Source organism: Pyxicephalus adspersus, chromosome 12 (assembly GCF_032062135.1).
Source record: "Pyxicephalus adspersus chromosome 12, UCB_Pads_2.0, whole genome shotgun sequence".
Lineage (NCBI taxonomy): Eukaryota > Metazoa > Chordata > Amphibia > Anura > Pyxicephalidae > Pyxicephalus > Pyxicephalus adspersus.
This window is the reverse complement of record NC_092869.1, coordinates 14466559-14487323: the sequence shown is the minus strand read 5'-3', so window position 1 is coordinate 14487323 and position 20765 is coordinate 14466559. Positions and strand designations below refer to the sequence as shown.

Genomic DNA, 20765 nt, shown 5'->3' with positions numbered 1-20765 from the left:
TTTTTTAAATTCTTTTTCCCAGTAACAAACCAAATCCTAATCAGATTAATGCCAATAACATTAAGCCAGCAATAGTTAATGGAACAGTTGTACAAGGACCGAATGTGGGGGCAGGTCGGGCCTGTGAGAGTTGCTACAGTAAGTATTTTTAGTAATTTATATGTCACATGATCCATGACTTTCAATGCAGAAATGAACAACTGTTAAAGTTTTATTTACCTTATCCAAGTTGATCCTCTCATGCCACTAGTTCTCCTAGACATATTAAATAATGTCAGATACTATTTGTAAGATATGACATTTCCCACTCCATTTCACAATATTTAAGATGCCTGAGAAATTCATTATGTCAAATCCTGTTTCATTTGAGCCAGTTATCCATCCAAACCATCATGGTGGTTGATGAAAATTAAAAAAAAAAAAAAAAAAAAGGGGATAACCAGACCTGGTAAACAGTGAACAGATTAATCAATTTACAGCTTGAAAGGTGAAATTCGCGACAAGCTAACAATACAGACGTGCCCAGAAAACAAATGATTTGGTTGACGTAACATCTTTCAAAACTATACCCCAGGGAGTTATTTATAAAAAAAACTTAAAACCTTTCCTTCCTGTTTGTTTACTGGGGTTGGTTGAATCTTTAATACCCTCCATTCTACACTTGAAGAAGAAACTTGTCTTTTATAAAGTTGCTAAAGCTTAAAAGTTTTAATACTGAGGGGAAAGTTGTATGGAAGTAATGAATACTATGTCCGGTTAATACTTATATGGTTTAAATACTTTAGTGTTGGTCCTCTGTTACAATCATTGTCTGGTCATCCTTTCTTCTCATACATAACCTTAACTGTTATTATGCCCACTGCCACTGTTGGTAAGTTTTTCTCTCTATTTAAGGTTATATGTAATATGAGGTAGACCAATTATTTTTTTGCTTGTTCATTTGAGTACTCTTTGTGGCAATGTTCAACAAAATGTTATTATCTTTGTATTTTTTTTCTTTTGGTTTCTGTTCTGTTATATTATTGTTATTTTAGCTGTAATCTGGGCAGGGGGAGGGGCTAAAATAATTCAGGGCTGTTTATAAATCATTTTACAATTGTTTTGTAAATATGAGTGACTTCCCACATACTTTTTCCTGTTTAAAATGTAAGTCAATAATTTATAAGCCATTTCACAAAATGGCTTCACTGAATTCCAAACCAGAGTTTACTGTAAAATGTTGTTGTTTACATCAGTGAACCGTTTGGCAGTGCAGTTTAACATCCCTAGCGGTAATCCCGAGTGTGACTCGGGGTGGCTTTTACATGCAAAAAGCGGTAACCCCGAGTCACACTCAGGGTAACTTTAAGAGCCCCCCTTACCTTTGCCCCGCGCTCCAGCGGCAATCGGATAGTCCTGCTGTGAAGCTGGGACCCTGGTCCGTCTGGGGCCGTGTCCGGGCGGGAAATTTAAAAAGCTGATTACTGAGTAATCTGCTTTTAAATACCACCCGGGTCTCGGCCACGCCGCTGCTCGCATCAGCAGTGAGATGCGAAGCACAATGCAGAAGTCCTGCATTGTGCTTTGCATCTCTCTGGAGATGCAGAGCAGCTCCAGCGTCTGTGTGAGACAGACGGGAAATCCCCACTCACATCAGCCCGGGAGGATGGGTCATCTTCCAGATGATGTGAGTGGTGATGTATTGGGGGGTGTGTCTGCGAGGGAAATTTAAAAGCAGATTACAATGTAATCTGCTTTTAAATGGTTTTTACAGTGCAAAAACACCACACAACATGAAATAAAAGTACATTTTTAGTTTTATATTTTATTTTAAGATTACATTGTCTATTTCATTATTTATTTAAAATTATTATTTATAATTATGTATTATATTATAATTTATGATTATAATAAATAAATATAATTATCATACCAGGGAGTTAATCCTAAGAGTTACAGCCCCACAATATAAACAAACATTTCTATGCAAAAAAAAGGGATCACTTTTTGCATCAAAAAACAGAATTAGAATGCTAGGGGGGTTAAGGTTCAAAAGACAACATTAACCCTGGTCTGGCAAATATTTTTTTCTCTTGTTTTTTTTCTTGACCAATTCTGGAGTTAAAGACTTTAAGTTGAGTTCTCCATGCTTTGTTTACCCTATCTCATTTTGTGTGGGTGCTAAGCTGTAACTCTACTTTGCTGCACTGTGGACATCCATCACTTAGGGGACCCTTGTTAGGTTGATGTCTATCAAAGGGGGTCATACTCTGCACTTTAATATTGTTTGCTCCTTGACCTCCCTGATGTTCTATGCCCCTAGGTGGGCACCTGTTTTGTTGGGGCAAATGGTCGTGCCTTATCCTTGCTTTATTAATTACCTATGTGGACATTCATTACTTGGACTTTACTTATTGCTCAGTTTTTTGTGGTAATAATGTAAAGATATCTGGTCTGGTGTTAAAAAAGGAAAAGAAAACATACAAGTAGCATAGATTTCAAGCAAGGACAAACTAAAAAGCTCACTGTTCAACCCCTGAAGGAGTTACAAAGAATTACAAAAATTATACTGCATGGTCCTGCGAGGTATACATTTTGCATACTGAATATGTTCTGTTGACGTGCTTGTTTGTTTGTTTGTTTGTTTTGTGTATTGACTTGTTTGAATGTGCTTGAATAGAAAATAGCAATGGACAAATTAACTTTTTTTGTACTTGAAGGCATTGTGTAGACATGGTTGAATGTATTGAGAATGCAATACATTTTTCTAAAGTGGTAGTTCAATTCTGTGTAAATCAAGGGTATATCATTTCAGTTCATACCACACACATTTTTATCATTTCTGACAGTATTATAACATCTTTATTCAAAAGTCCGGGTCTGTATGTGACCCTAAAAGACTAGAGTTGGACAGCCCTGCCCTACATAAGTCATTTTGTAATATCTGTTATGTGATGAGGTGAAGTGGGCACTTTCTTTTACACTAAATCATTATTTTTATTGAAAAAATGATTGGAAGTATACATTTTCCCTTTGCATCCATTCAAGTATACAATCTTTTTCTACAGGCACTTTTTCAATAAGTATTTATTAATTCATTGAATTTATTCTTCAAATGTCTATTAAAGTCAAGTTTCATGATGTGCATATAGCAATGATAAAATATAATTGTGCTTTTGACAAATACCTAAACAGCCAGAATTGTAACCATAATACCTAGACTATTTTGGAGAAACCACAATACATATGATTGACTGAGTTAAGATTCTGCACACAATACAAGTAAACTAGGAGTTGTTTTTAGTCTAACTAATCAATAATTTTTATTTTATAATTTATAAATGAATTATTTTATATATCTATGTCCTATGTAGGAGGACCTCAAACTGTTGGATTTAACCTCCTGTGCGGTTCATTTCTGTCTGGATTTATAGAGGTCTAAAAGCAGTACATTGTCTTTCATGAAAATTTTTTTTACATTGTAGGCTTGTAATTCTTAGGCATAACTCACTGAAATATGTCCAATATTTAATAAATGTAATAATAAACTTTAAATAAAAAACACAAAAATCTGTTAAAACAAGGTGCATAAATAAATTAAAAATACTGAAACCTGTATTATAACTGCACAGAAGTGTGTGTGTGTGTGTGTGTGTGTGTGTGTGTGTGTGTATATATATATATGTGTGTGTGTGTGTGTGTGTGTGTATATATATATATTATATTTTAGTGAGGGAAAAGTATTTGATCCCCTGCTATTTTTGTATGTTTCCTCTTTGACAAAGAAATGACCAGCTTATAATTGTAATGGTAGGTTTATTATAGCTGTGAGAGACAGAATAACAGCAAAAGAACCCTCAAAAACCCAGTGCTCAAAAGTCAAGAGCTTGATGTGCATTGTAATGAGTGAAAAAAGTATTTTATCCCTTCGCAAAAGATAATACTTGGTGGCAAACACCTAGAGGTCCGACGTTTCTCGTAGTTGGCCACCAGGTTTGCACACATCTCAGAGGGATTTTGTCCCACCCCTCTTTGCAGATCCTCTACAAGTCAGTAAGGTTTTGAGGCTGATGTTTGGCAACTTGAACCTTCAGCTTACTTCAAAGATTTTTTATGGGATTAAGGTCTGGAGACTGGCTCGGCCACTCCAGGACCTTCATGTGCTTCCTCTTAATCCACTCCTTCATTGCCTTGGCTGTGTGTTTTGGGTCATTGCTGGAATATCCATCCACGACACATTTTCAGGGAAGTAGGTGCTAACCCAAGATTTGACTGTACATGGTCCCGTCTATTGTCCTAGACCAAGTAACAAGCTTGGTTTAGGAGCACTCCCTTACAGAGGGTGTGTGTGTGTATGTATGTGTATATGTGTGTGTGTGTGTATATATATATATATATATATGTGTGTATATATATATATATGTGCCTGTCTGGCACTTACTATACATCAAGACATTCCTGTCTATCAGCTGGAGGGCTTCTCCCTGTCAACTCAAAACCAAGCTTTCAGCAACCTTCTACTCACCCAGACCGACTTTGAGTCTCTCAGCCGAGCTCCCTCACAGACCGACTGTCTGTGTCTCCAGCAGAGCTGAACTCACACAGACCCCTGTCTGTGTCTCCAAACAGAGCTGAACTCACACAGGCCCCTGTCTGTGTCTCCAAACAGCTGAACTCTCACACAGACCCCTGTCTGTGTCTCTCCAATTAGAGCTGCACTGACACAAACCCCTGTCTGTGTCTCTGCAAGCCAAGCTCCTGACTGAGCTCCTGGCTCTGTTATATCCCCACCCTCAGTGCTTCTTCATTAATTATCTCACAGGTGAGAGTCTTCCACCTGCTACTTCACATAGGAATCTTGGGCAAATATATCTCCCTTCCACCTCCAATCCTGCCTCGGTGTCACAATATATATTATATTGAATCCAATACAAAACAATTTGAATTTCCTGCCACGCTTACGAACGCACCAACGACTCCCGGGGAACATCAGCCTATTTGCTGGGGGACAGATCGGAAGAAAAGGACATGGCCAGAGGCTACACCAAGTGAGGCTCGGGGTTACCCCTTTCAGCTATTTTTTTTTTTTTTTTTTCCTTCATTTTACTGATGGGAAGATTAAACCTTCTTTTTGTCTCTTAAGCCTTGCAATTGGCACAGAAAGTGAGGGGATTTATTTCAAAAGATTGAGGTAGTCATCAGAACAAGGAGGGGAAATCTTTCAATGGAGACAAACTTCCTGTTGACAACTAAAATGGGGAATTTAACCATTTTTTTGGCAGATTTCCTTTTTCCAAATATGTCACAAAGACTAGAAGTAAAATTAAATTTCCAACAAAAGATAGTCACAGCAAAAAAAAAAAAATATATATATATATCTAAACCATTTATTTTCTTAGCATTGCTTCATTGCTGTGCTGAAAAAGTAACAGGTAGATCAACTCCATTAAGGTTCCCTTCTTACTAAGCATTTCTGTTTTAATAGCTCCACAATGTCAGATTTTAAGATTTACACATTTAACAGTTCAAATAAATGGCAAAAGGAAAAATGTAATCAGTAAACCTTTTTATAGATGGTATAATAAGGTAGACCCCCCACCCCCACCTTAATATGTTACCAGAGAATATCACTGATTTATAGGATTTATTAATGTTTTTAATATTACAGTTGTGTATTATTTTCTAGCTGCTGTTGGTTTTTAAGATATATTTTGGTTTTTAAGATATATATGATGCACACACTTATCCCATTTAATCAAACTGTAAAATCTGTAGAGAGATGCATATTAACAGTATAAAATGTGCATCTCTAACCTTTGACGTATGAACATTATGAAAAAAATATATACACTTGATTCTGTGGTACTGAAAAAATATCCATTTTCTATTTGTTGCCTCATCCCTTTTTTTTTTTTTTTTTTTTTTTTTTTTTTTTTATCTCGAATTCTTTTTCATTTACTGTTACAGTTGTCCCCTGGAGTCATGTAATTGTTTTTTTTTAAAAAAAAATAACCGTTTTATTTAATAACTTTACACAGCAACGCAATCTTATCAGTGGTATTCTTGGGGACCTCCAAATATGCAGTGCCGATTATGTGCATCATGTTGGGCGTACTGGAAAAAATATGGCGGTTTGAAGATGCCTACCAGACTGGACGGTGAAAGGCCAGGTCCAAATCGAAATAATATGGTATGTATTGTACATCTTAAGTAGGCATTAAAAAAAAGAAAAGAAAAAACAATGCCTGTATTTTAAAGGGACTATGGGCTATACATAGTTACAATGTAACCGTCCTAATTCCATGAGGCAATCAGATGTTCCCAGGATCAACAATCACTGTAATTTATACCTTTAATACCAATTATATTCCGTGCTTCTAGAATAACATACAGCTTTTTCCTAAAGTAATCTATAGTAACCGCTGAAACTACTTCCTGAGGGAGCCTCTTCCACATTTTCACAGACAAGAAAGGGATTCTTCACTGTATTATCTGGAGCTTAAACTTTTTTTCCTCCATTTGCCCTTTTGTTCTTTCCTATAATCTCAAAGTGAATAATTGTGAAGAGAGTTCTCTATATCGACCGTTTTATATATACTGGGTGATCATATCCCCCCTTAAACATCCCTTCTCAAGGGAGAATGTATTAAGTTCAGCTAATCTCTCCTCATAGCTGAGCTCCTTCATTCCTTTTATTAGTTTAGTTGCCCTTCTCTGCACTCTCTCCCATTCCACAATGTCCTTTTTGTGAACTGGTACCCAAATTTAGACTGCATATTCCAGATGTGGTCTGACCAATGATTTGTACAGGGGCAGGATTATGTCTCGATCTCTGCAGTCTATTCCTCTTTTGATACAAGAAAGTATTTTGCCAGCTTTTGCATGTTGTTAGTCCCCAAGTGCATAACATTACATTTATCTATATAAAATGCCATTTGCCAATTGCCTGCCCAATCAAACAGTACATCCAGGTCTGCTTGTAGAATATAGACAACCTGTATGTACTTAATTCTATTACATAGTTTGGTGTCAGCTGCAAACATAGAAATGGTAATTTTAATCTCAAACTCTTTATCATGTATAAAGATGTTAAACAGTTAAGGTCCCAACACTGAACCCTGGGGTACACCACCAATACCCTTGGACCATCCAGAGTATGAATCATTAATCACTACTCTCTGGATGCAGTCTTAAGCCAGTTCTCTATCCATTTACAGATTGACTTTTCTAAACCTATTGACCTTAACATGCATATTAACAGCCTGTGAGGTACTATGTCAAATGCTTTAGTCCAAGTACACTATATCAACTGCTATTCCACTGTCTACCTGTTTACTTACTTCCTTATAAAAAGAGAGTTAGGCTACGTACACACGTGCAATAATTGTCGTTAGAAAATCAACAATTAACAACTGATTATTCACGATTATTTTGAATGATCGAATTCTGCACAATTCTGCACATGCTGAAACCATACGATTGTTTAAATATAATCCACCATTAATATACACACAATAGATACGATTGTTTGAACGATGCAGAAGTGACATGTACAGGGGAAAGTGTATCACAAAACAATCTACGATCAGTGAACGACCATACACACAATGGATGGCGAACAATTGTCGCCCAATCAGATCCACGAGGGACGGTCGTTCGTTTCCAGCAACATTAATCGTTCATCGGCGTCATTGTGCACTTTTTTTTTTAACAATTATCGGACAATCGGTCGTTTTCCGCGATAATTATTGCATGTGTGTACGTAGCCTAAATTTGTTTGACAACTTGTGTCTTTCTTGAAGACATGCTGACTATCACTTATAATATTATTTTATATCAGAAACTCCTCCATGTGGTTCTTTATTAAATTCTCTAGGACCTTTCCAACTATGGACGTTAAACTAACCGGTCTGTAGTTGCCTGGTAATGACTTTGCTCCCTTCTTGAAGATAGAAACCACATTGGCCTTATGCCAGTCCATTAGTACCATGCCAGTGATTAAAGAGTCTCTAAAAATTAGAAATAATTGCTTTGAAATAACTGAGCTCTTTGAGGACACGTGGATGTAAACCATCGGGTCCTGGTGCTTTGTCAACCTTAATTTTGCCCAAATGTTTCTCAATCATATCAATTTTAAGCCATTGTGACTCATTTAAGGCAGTGACATTGCTCATATGAATTTTGACTTGAGCTCTGCCATTTTCCTTTGTGTACACAGAGCTAAAAAGAAAAGTGTTAAGTAAATCTGCCTTGTCTTTATCCCCAGTTACCAACCCAGCGACATCCTTTGGGGGTTTGCCTTACTTTCCATTACAGTGTCTTTCATTTTGAAGTTTTTCACATTTTATCTACTTTTTACATCTTTTGCTATATTCTTTATCATTTTCAAATGATGAAGGGGATCCTTTATTTTTATATTTTTTGGAATCCTCTTTTTTTGTTCTTTATGGCTATTTTACCATTTGTTTCAAAAACAAATTTGAAAACTTGGCATACTTTTTCTCACAAATCCCAAAAATAAAATGCTTAAGATGTAAAATAATATTTTTGCAGCTTACCAGTTATTAAGGATGTTCAGACCCAGTTTTTGCCTGAAACCAGACTCTTCAATAATCTAGGGACTTTCCTGCATAGAAAATGGGAGCAAAAGAAAGGGGACAGAAAGTGTGAAGCTCTCTCCACTTTTGGCAAAATTCAAATCCCTGCCTACTCCCAACAGTGTCAAGGGCCATCATTGGGAGAAGAGGGCCTCTTTCCTAGCCCTGATGTTTGGGGGTCTTCTGGTGGGGAGCCTTTATTGAATCTGGAAGGCTCCTTTAAGAAGAGGGCCCCCCAGATATCCACTTTCCAGCATTAGGTGAACACTGACAGGAGTTCAGCCATGGGGCTTCTGTTGGTGGATCTGCAATTGCAGATATTTGCCAGTCAAGAACAACACTGATGATGCCATCGATTGGCTCATCAAACAGAACAGAATATGGGAGGGGACCTGTTCCAACTAGCCCCTGTGTAAACATGGTCTGATATGACACTTGTAACAAGTGATGGCAGGTTCAACCACAACAAATATACATCTGTTAAAACATAGAAAACACACCACATGAGAAAGTATGAGTTACATGAGTTAGTACATATTCATTTCTGTACACTATACAAAATAGTACTTGTAACCTAAAATCAAAAACATATTACAATCACAGAGAATAAAAGCACAAAATTATCAGTTAAGTGAACTGAAAATTAATTGGTGACTATGGGTTACAGCAGTTTGCACATCACACTGTACACCCATTGGTAAAGATTTTACCCACTGTTCAAGGGGGAGGCAAAATAAAGGATACGTGACAGTTGTTGGTAGTATAGCAAATAAGGAATTTAAATCTGTCAATTGAAAAAAGTCACTCAGATTTTACTTTTTATAGGGTTGTTTTAAATTTTAAAAAAGTGTCCATAAAGGCCACAGAATGAAAGAGCCAACTGAAGTTACCACAGCCTGTGATCGGATGAGGCATCCAACACTCCTGTTGTGCCTGATTCTTTCATCAAGCACCTTATCCTTAACCCAAAGCAGTGTGTGAGACTTTAAACTAGTAACATGTTGCTTTTAAAATTTGCCTTTCAGCTAACTTCTTGTCTTTGCACCACAATGTTCATCTTAGGGCCTGATTACCTGGATGGGGGAACACAAAGCTTGACCTTATCTTGTGTTTCTGCTCCTTTAGTATATCACAGGCTGGGGCAGTCCTAAACCAATCCGTTTTTCTGTACCCACAGTACAAAAAAATTAGGTCACATTTAATTGACTAAAGGTTAATGGATTAAAGTAGCCTCAAAAAATAATTGTTAGTAAAGCACTTCATGCTTGCTTCTTCTCTGAATTTCACACATGTTGAATAATCTTGGTTTCACAAACACTTCTTTTCCCCTCTGTGTCTCAGCAATTTTATTTATTTATTTTCCAAATGATAGAGTCCTCATGGTCTTCCTATGAGAGCCAGTGGAAGCCCCAAATTTGCAATGAAAACACGACAAGCATTTTATCTACATACTACAAAATTGACCAGGATTGCTAGACGGATATGCCGGGATATCTTCCGACCGCGGTATGCTGCAAGACATCCGTACATGCCCATCAACAGTGCCGCTATCAAAGCAGAGTGTAGGTATTTAAAGGCTTGCAATATGGGCTCAATATTTCAGTCTAGTCTGTGCTACTGGCAAGGGGGGGTCAGTCAAATGAATCTTGGATAGTATGTAGACTTTTTTGTGTTAACCCATTTAATATTCCTCTTTCACTTACAAAACAGGTTGTCTTCTAGAGTTGAGTTTTTATGCATTGGTACCTAAGCCCAAACAATCCAGTGAACACGAATGTCACATCTAACTTTCATGATATCCTTTCATATGGAAATAATAATTGTTTATATTATTTTCTATAGTTGTGCATTTTTTGGGCATATCATTTTCTGATCTGAAGAAGCTAAAAGAGCAATTTTAGACTGGGGAAGGTTTAAAATCTAACACACCTCCTTCCTAAATAGGACACCAGAGTAGTTTAAAACTTACACTGCCTTAAGCAGACCACTTTACAGGTGGCCCTATTCGCAAGAATTTAATTATGGTCATTGATTTAAAATGCAGATACCTGCAAAGTAAACTCTACTGACTATATATTTAGTCATTGTACAGGGTATTGGCATGTTAATCCACATACAACTGTTTTTTTTTGTTTGTTTGTTTGTTCCAAACTCTGTAAGCTAAATTTTGTCATTTTTATGGATTTGGGGGAAAAAAGGTACAAGCGCACTCTTAATCCATGTTTTATTTCATGCTCCACATTTTATTTTGCTTGACTGTTGTTGTTCTCATTCTCAAACTGTGTGACAACATCAGTTAAAAAACAAGTTTATCTGATTTTTTTTTATTATTATTATTATTTATTTATTTATTTATTTTTGTGAGGCACTAATAAGCATACAAATGCAGTACACGATCTCTGATAGTTCAACCAGAACACAGAGGTACAATAAACAATATAGTGGCTTCAGCAGAACTGGTATAAATATAATTCCCAAACCTCAAAAAATGTTATCACTCGAGTTTTCTTGCTTAGAGAAGCCTCCATCCAGTCCACCTTAACCACATGGGCGTTACACTAGATAGGTCTAGATTTCTGTTCCAAAAGCGTTAGTTTTTCATGAAATTTTTTTCTTTTAAATTGTAGACCTGTAACTTACAGAAATATGTCCGAACAGGGTTCTAGTAGATATGAATATAAAAAATGTTTGAAACACACAATCATGTAAAAAAAAAAAAAAAATTACTTTTAATAAAATTAAATAAAAGACACAAAAAATCAGCTTAAACAAGAATACATAAATAAATGAAAAATACTGAAAATGCGATAATTCGGTATACTGTATAGTAATATATTTTTCTAAAACACCGCGGTGGTAAATTTTAAAACAGAGTCCAATGTCACATACCTATAGACAAAACCACATAAATATATATTCTATTATTTTGTATTGGATTGGATGCAGGACTTTGTATTCAATCCAATACAAAATGAGAACAAAATTCAAACTCTCATTTTGTATTGGATTGAATACAAACTCCTGTATCCAATACAAAATGAGTTTGAATTTACCAATTACATACTTTGTATTTATTTTGAATTATTTTGTATTGGATACAGGAGTTTGTATTCAATCCAATACAAAATGTGTTCGAATGAGTTTGTTTGAATTTCCCGCACACGCGCCGACGTACACGCCCGGAGAGGACAGCCGACGCCGGAGGACGACGCTAGAACACGGCGATGGATGATCGCAGCGGGACCAGGTAAGTGATCGATAAACCTGAACTTTTCGTTTTATCGATAATTGTAACTTTTTGAAGCCCGTACCAAGGTCGGGCTTATCGCTCAGGTGGTTAAATACATATTTTATTTTCACTGGAAAGAAAGTTAGAGTGGGAGGATCTGGGCTTATCCACCTATGTAATATGAATTTCTTAGCCATTAGATGGCTAAGCGTTTCCCTAGCCCTTCACAACTTTCATCCCATACAAATTTAAAGTTCCAAAGATTGCAAACATTTGGAACAGGACAAATAATTTACTAGGTGGGCTAGGGTGTATGGTACAAATGAACACTAATTTAGTTGAGGGTACCAGAGATGTCCAGTCAAAGTTGGGACATTTTTGTTGACTTTGGTTTCAGGCTACCAATATAGCTTCCAACGGTGACTTTCCATATGCATTATAGCAATTTACTGTTTTTTAATTTATCCTCTTCAAAAATGATAGACCAATCCTTGTTGAGAACTGTCATTTGTTAACCCACTTAGAAACTATTGTTTCTATGTTTAATTTGTAGGTTATGCATGTATACACAGGTCACAACAATCTCTAATACCACAAGCAGACTTTGTGGTCACCTTCAAAATGCTACGTACTGATTATCATGATTGGGTTTTGGTTTTAAGTTCATGAGTCGGCATTCTTAATAAAAATAGTGCACTCTCGGTGTGTCTTATTCTAGCAGTCGTTTAAGTATATTTAAACAGTTTAAATAAAGTTTTTAAAGTTCATATTGGGTAGCTTATTAGCTCTTAGGTGTTGGGTTTGCATTAGTTTTCCTCTGTATGGAAGTTAACAAGTCATTTTGATTGAGCTAAGTTTTAAAGCAATGTTCTCTTTTCCAAACCATCTTCTGTGACCTACAAAACAACTTCCTGTATGTATTGAAGTGGAGAGGAGGAGGTGTTTGCAGTCCAAATCGAGGGAGCAGCCTAGGCTGACAACATTGCTTCTAAATAATGAGCAAGCATTGTCACCATTGGAGAGGGAGTGTGTGTCTGGCATGATGACCAGGTAAAAACAAAAGGGCGAAAAAGAAAAGCAGCCCCCAAATCTTAATACTTGTAAAACAGCAATATATTACATTTTGTGTTTTTGAGTATGATTTAAGGAAAAAACAAGATGATAACAACTTACTGATCGCTATCTGATCCAACATTCAATTGCCTAAATCACAATGCTGTTAAAAGTGTTTAAATTTATTTTTCTCCGTTTCTCAATGCAGGTACAACAAGGCTTCCAGAAGCTTCAAAAACTCCACTGATACTAAAACAAATTGTCAGAAAACCTTTAGAACAAGTTCTACGATATATAGGTATATATAGACCCTTTTGACATTTGTTTTCCACCCAAATCAAATAAATATTAACACAATATTTTATTTTTACAGAAGCTCACCCCAGCACTCCTAAGTTAGACCCAATAAAAAATCTTTCGACAAGTATCAGTAATACACTAACCCCAGCCAAATCTTCACCAGTTATCAACAATGGGTCTCCAACAATCTTGGGCAAACGGAGCTATGAGCAGCATAATGGTATGGATGGTACGTGTCTTTTTTGTATGTTTTGCTGAAATCATTTTGGTCAAATGGTGTCCTTTTTTTGTGCATTAAGGTTTCTAATTTAAAATTATTCAAGTTTGCATGTCACTTGTGCACATCAGCTTAAAAAAACTAAAATAAAATAAGTTCTCCACTAAAACAGAAAATTGTCCTAAAATGATCACACTACTTTTCTTTAATTCTTCGGGCCGGGTGGAGGGGGGACAAAGAAATTGATTGATCTGTATTTGCAAGTTCATCAAATATGTGGACCAACACTGATACAACTAAATGTCTTTCTGTGATGCAGTTATAGATTTTTTTTTTTTTTTTTTTTTTTTGGAATAGCTCCTTTTTTTCATACACATAACATTGTCATAATCATCTTGGGCAGATCCAACTGTTAGGGATGTTTTCAAGTGTTTAATCAGTGTATTATGTCACACTCCATATTTTCATTGCTTCGGTTATTCTTTGCAGCTGATATTATCATAGTAACAAAGATATTGAAACTTATGGTAGTAAGTAATCATTGAAATTCCTTGTGAATAAAGAAACAACAATGTGGGACTTTTTTGATACAATAGACAGACACAAAATTTTAATTACAACATAAACAATCCATAAAAATATACAATCAACAGTTGTCATAAATACTCAAGACACGAATGTTTCTCTACATGTTTTGCATATGTTGCTTCATCAGGAGAAACAATACTTTCTGTCTAAAATTGACAGACTCTTGTTAAAAATTCTCGCAACACTTTAAAAACCTCAAGTGTACTACATCATAAACAAATTACATGTTGTATTACCTATTGATCAAATATGGTCATTTTATTGTAGAAATATCAATGCCATGCACAGGGAGGCCCTTAGGTATTAGGTTTCTTGAATGAAGCAATAACACAAACAATAAAAAAACTATATATCGTGGGAAAACATATATGTAGACTCTATCCTATGTGCTATCTTAAAAAACAAAAACTGTATTATGGTAAATATATTTCCATTGAAAGTATTAAGTTCATGGATTATAAACATAAATCTAAAAACTGCAATTTATCTACTGATTACAGTGATAGTCAGATATACGTTCTATTGGGTAGTACTTCTGTTAACTTAATGTTTATGTACTTACATTGATTGCAATTTACATATTTAAAGGTACCTACCTTCTGACATTGGTCTCTCCTTAACTGTCCTGTATAGGAAATTTTTGTTTATCACTTAAGGATCTAGATCTTCTATATGTTTGTGGGGTTGATTCCACCTTTTGATAAATCTGGGTAATTTTTTAAAGCTATGTAAACGTGCAATAATTGTCGTTGGAAAGGATTGTGAAAGATCCTTTCCAACGACTGCACGATGCATGAAAGAGTGCTGTACATACAGCACCGTTCTGCTCTATGGAGAGGGAAGGGGGAGAATGACGGAGCGGCATCCCGATGTACTCTCTCCCCCTTCACTTCCATTACAGTCATTTGTCGTCCATCGTCCTTGGATCCACCAGAACGGTCATTCGGATGATGGATGACAAGCACTGTACACACGCATAATTTTCGTCTGATATGAGCCCTGAGCCAATTATCGGACAAGAACCATTGCACATGTGTACCTAGGCCAAGGTTGGGCAGCATTTATTGACAATATCTTATATTTGTTTATCATTGTAGGTTATATTTAATCTGGTTGTAGGGTCCATTGATTTCTGCTTTTATTTAGACCAGGGGTTGGCAAACTTTTTGGACTACTAGGCTATTTCAGGATGTGAAGAAGGCACACTAGGCCAGAAGAAACAAGGTGTCCAAGGAAAGCTTTTTTCCAACTGTGACTGCAAGCGAGCAGCCTCAGTCTTCCGCTCATCCGCGGTGTAGTCTCTGTACGTGTGTGCCTGCTTGGCATTGAAATGCCCCTTGAGATTCGACCTCTTGAAAGTGCTGTTGGTGTTGTTGCACACTAAACACAGGGCTTTGTTGCCACAATGGACGAAGAATAATTTGGGGTCCATTCGGGCTTGAAGACACGACGTTCCTGCACGTAATTGGGGTTACTGTGCGGGAACTCGCAATAACGCAACAATTCAATTAGGCCAGATCCGACAGTAAAAAACTAGGGGGGCGTTAGGCCGGACTGGAATACTGGCTAGACTGTATCCAGTCTAAAGGCCTGAGTTTGCCTACCTCTTATATAGACCATAGCATTTATTGTTTTTTCATTGTGGCATGATAGGTCAGAATTTAGGGGAAGTATACTGTTGGGTATGTTTCAAAAGGCATAAAATAAAAATTACCACATATATGCTTGTTTTTATTTGGATAAATTTGATTTTTTTTTTTTTTTTTTTATACTATGTAGTAAAGTTTTTGTTCTGACCTGAATATTGGAATATTAGATTACACAAAACTAAACCAGTGGAGAAAACACCCGAGAGTAGGTTTTTGTTTTTGTTTTGGTTCTTGGTACAACTGTAAATATGCTCTGAAGGCATGGCATGATGTGTCTAGTGTGCATGTTCACCCCTTATTTGCATCCCCAAACAAGCATACTGTTAGATGTATTGGCTTTAGACTATGTGAGGTACGGACACCAATGTAATAACACTAGAAAAATACTTGATAACACGTTCTGTATTAAATGTTTAGAAAAAAGCATACGGTATGTTGATTTTAGTAGTATTTAGAATGTTGCGTTATTTATAATGGCATAATTCATAACGTTTAAATTGATTTTTCCATTATTCCATCATTTTAGCTTTCTTATTTGTCTTACTACTTTTGTACATAAACCATGTTCTGGGATTGTAACTTCAGACTGTATTGCAGTCATTCACCTTAATCCAGTGGATGGGAAAAAAGTGCTGACCTTTCTTGCATGTGGAAGGGAGAAAGTATTGATTAAACAGGACGGGGAGAGAAAATGGAGCACCTTTTAATTTGGACTGAAACTGTGAAAGAGTATCCAAAATCAACGGTTTTTGTATTTGTGTTAACTTTTCTCTTCCCTTTTTTTTTCTCTCTGTAAAAATGTGTGTGTGTGTGTGTGTGTGTGTGTATATGTATATATATATATAATATATATATATATATATACACACACACTACCTAAATGTACAATCAACAATGCTATTCTTTGAGTAAACCGTAAAACATCTTGTTCATAACCACATCTATCATTCTACAGGCAGTCCCCGAGTTGACATATGAACGACTCCTAGGAACAGGGCTTCCCTGCTGGCTCATGTGCAGGACGAAGGCTTGATGGGGGGAGGGGGACTTAAAAGTTATAGATTAACATGTATGCAAAAAGCCAGATATCTCCATATTTTACATGTTTTATACTTCTGAGAAATATGTCTACCTTTTGATTCACATTTGTAGGGGCAGTTGGCTGGAAAAACACAGCTGTTAAACTTTGGAATTGCATATGAAATGTTTTGATGAATAATTTTGTTGTCTTATTTAAATGTTTCTATTTGTGTTACAAATGTTCAAACATATATGAAGGTTCTTTATCTTTTTATCTTCTACATAAAGGGGGCTATGTTACAAAGTTGAGGAGTTGTGCAAACAATATTTTTAATGGAAACAGACGTTAAATACCTCAAGCAGGACCAGGTTAGGACCAAATGGGACTATAGACTCTACTCTGGACACTATACTTCTGTTTCCAAGTGTCATGAGGTATCAATGTTGTTCTACAGATTGCTCTAGAAAACAGTATTCAGACAAGATGATTGCTGTGCAAACGGACTACAGTACTGGCAATGTAATCCCAGTGTTACTTTGCACCATTGTTATGTGGTTTTTGACTAAGTAAGGCAAAAAGGTGCAGTGGGTAGAATTTCATAATTAACGTGAGGGACATTTAAAAAAAAAATTCACTGGGCCGCTTTAAGTAAAAATATTAACTTAATGTTGTGGAAGGAGGTTAGGGAAAATTTGATTAAAGTTTCACAGACAAAGTTAACCATTTTCTGTGAGTTAACTGGCCCATCACAGTGGCCTGTGATGAGAGAACAATAAATGATATTCCTTTTTTTAACTAGTGCCATGTCACACTTGAAAGGGCTTTTTTAAATCCTGTTTAAAAATGTTTAATAAACTACGGAAACATGTTTGTTTGACAGTGCATTCTGGCGGGCAGTCAAATTAGTTAATGTTTTTTGTCACGTTCACTGGCCTACTCTGGTGTGGCTGAATTTGCTTTTTGACATTAATTTCTATTGTCAGAAAAGTGATAAATTGGTGTACACCTTACCATGTCGTCTTTGTACAGATATGAAAACATTAATTTCATATGCCAGAAGCAAAGTCTTTATTGCAGGTTTCCAGCGCTTCCATTACAATTTTGTACATTCTTCAAGCTGAACACTGGTTCTGGCCTAAGTAATAAAAGCTGGTCTATCCCTGTCTTCAAGTTTAGTGTAAAGGGAGGACTGAAGTGAGAGGAGACTGTCATGGGGGTAATAGGTGATCCAGCAAACCTGGAACGGATTTGGTCAAGGATTAAAAACATTTTGTCAACGATATTATAGTATTATTTTTTTAAATCATTCTAGGTTTTCTAGATCGCCCTGCTGTGTGCTGTAGCTCTCCTGACCAGCTGCTGTATCACCAGTGTCATTAAATTGTGGGTGGAACCAGAGCGTATGACTGAGAAAAGACATTTGAGACACCCAGAAATTTTATAGATTTCATCAGCTGATTTAGAGATAGTTCCTGGAAGTGTGATAAAAAAAAAAAAAAAAACCGTTGTAAGATTGGAAACACCTCTGCTTCAAAAAAAAATAAAATAATGGTATGTGATTTGCTGATAGGGTTCTTTTCTTTTAGGGGCTTAATATATTAATAAAAAGTATGGTACTAGGTAATACAAGAAACAAGTAAAACACTTATGATTATAGTAAATTGGTTATGACTAACTGCAGTTTTAGGATTTATTTTAACTTGTTGCTTTTTTTTTTATAACCGGCAATACCATACAATATTCTGGGACATAAATTACATTTTACTCCATAGCCATTAGCACAGTTGTTAAACAAAGTTGGAGAATGACCATATCCGACTGATCACATGGTTTACAAGAACCTTCCACAATTTCTATAAATAAATCTTATGCCAAACTTTGGCTGCTGGTCCGAAATATACTAAAAATTTCTCAAGAGAAGCCTCAAGCCTCTCTCATTTTATTGCTACATAATTGTGCCTTAAGCTTGCTGAAACACTGCTAATACTCTAAAAACTTTTTTTCAAGAAACATACCTTTAAACCTGGTCATCTTATTTAGTTGGTTATGAGTCGAATGGGGTTCCCCTATCTCTTTCAGAATTGACGCTTGGTACCCCTCACTGATTTGGATATTTGTGAGAGCAGGTCTCTGCAGCATTCCACTGTAAGACCCAGGCTGCATGATAACTCTGTCATGGCTTTGCCACAGGCAACCTGGCCCTGCAGAAAGTGCTTGAATCCTTCTGGGTATCCGTAAACCTTGAAGTGGAGGATGCAGTATCTAATCCCCAAGCATTATTGTTATCACAAGGAATGACCCACGCAATTTTTTTTCCATTTCACAGTATATGAGTAATATAAGTATTAGTTGAAGATAAAATGATGGGCAAAATGCAGTTTAGTCACACACATACTGATTTATGTGTTTCTAATGAGGATATCTCTAGAATGATGTACAGTCTGAGTATTGGCAGTATCTTGCCACCATCCTAAAAGTGATAGAAGAATGTACAAAAAACCTGGCCATTTTTAATATATAAAAATAAATACTGTTTCCCGTATACAAGTGTCAGAGTTTTGTATATTGGAAACTGTTGTAGAAAACTCTCATGTTTGTCTACCTTAGGCACTGTATCCCCAATTATATTGTTTGGAGAACAAGGTTTTTTGAGGGGGCCAGACAGTCTTGATTTACAAAGTAATAGCTGCTATAATACATCAAACTTTTCCTCACTGTCTTTGCAAGGAAAGAGAATCTATAGAACATAAAAATTCCAAGAACCCTAAATAAACAATAGATCTATAGGAAGGCAAATATAAAAAACTAAAGTGTAGTCCAAATCACATTAAAAAAAAACAAAAAAAAAACCCTCACAATATTACTTATGAATTTTAATTAGTTGTTATACTTTGTGCATTTAGAAACACATCCACTCCTAATGTAAAGACTTAGCTAGAACTAGTCCATGTCGATGTTCACTCCTACATTTTATATCCAAATCTGTTATTTGAACAAATGCAAAAAAAAATTAAATTGAACCAGAAGGGGATACAAATAAATTGGCTCAAACTCCTCAGCACAAAACAATGCGATTGATAGGGAATTGAATTAGTCATTATTCCTAAGTGACAAGTTTTTTTTTTTTTTTTTTCCCTATAAAAAAAAAGACCAATGTGTTTCATTCATTTTGGTTTATTCACCAAAATTTAGCTCCTTTCCTAACAATGGATAGTTCTTGTCATGAAAACAAATTGCTCGTTTGAAAGGCGGAAGAAGCACTCAATGAGCTCCATTCGTAAATTATCTTTCTGTCAATTCGCTCTAGATTCGTTCCAAATTTTCGTTTATACAGATAGCATTTCTTATTGTGACAACTGTGCACTCTTGAGGTTGACCACTAGGTGCCAGATTAAGTCATTGTTTTAATAGGAACTAACATGAGATGTTTAGAGAGATTAGACCATCTGCTAGACTAATTTACAGGGAAATATTTTATAAATATACAAGGCTCCACGCCTCCCTATACAAAGACAGACAGCTGCTGCTCCAACTCAGACACATCCCTGCTTGTTCCACACAACAGGAATTTCTCTCTGGCATGGATATTTTTACCTTGGTCTTCCTTCATCCCATCAGAGACCCATTGGTACCATCTTTAATCCACTCCTTTTTCAGTTTTTGAATGCTATCAAGTATGTGTGTATTGCTTCGCTTAACGTATCGCTACCCCTGAGGAAGCCTACATCGGGTGAAACGCGTTGGGTATCACGGCCTTACGTATGCAAATTGTTGCAATCAATTACACATAAGGCATGCTAATAGATGGTTACTGTCTAGTTTGCAATTGATTTAACCTGATTAAGACTGATCCTACTGTGAAATTAGGGATCAGTTAATATTTGTTTCTTTGTATTATGATAAATTATAATTAATACAATTTTTTGTTTGCCAAAAAACCCTTCTTTGCCTTTCTCATATATCTTTGCACCAAGGGTTGGCAACAAAGCCTATTTGAGGCAATATAACTATATCAATAAATGTATACCTCCCTTCTAATCACAAATATACAAGGACTCAAGGAAAATGTTAGGTATTTATGAGCCTCCTAAAAGTACGAGGCATATTCAATCATTCATATACGGTCACTGTT

General features: G+C 36.1%; 1 protein-coding gene across 7 annotated transcripts in view; it reads left to right on the top strand.

Moving 5' to 3' along the window:
- The window catches only part of MTA1 (metastasis associated 1), a 112985-nt gene that overhangs the window by 52560 nt on the left and 39660 nt on the right, over positions 1–20765 (top strand). For 5 of the 7 annotated variants that reach the window (XM_072429013.1, XM_072429017.1, XM_072429011.1 and 2 more), the window contains 5 exons: positions 23–138; positions 6018–6169; positions 9949–10138; positions 13067–13156; positions 13232–13387. In XM_072429013.1, the coding sequence (XP_072285114.1) occupies positions 23–138; positions 6018–6169; positions 9949–10138; positions 13067–13156; positions 13232–13387 (704 nt within the window). The remainder of the gene's footprint in view (positions 1–22; positions 139–6017; positions 6170–9948; positions 10139–13066; positions 13157–13231; positions 13388–20765) is intronic. The other 2 variants (XM_072429012.1, XM_072429015.1) reach the window with 1 other exon arrangement.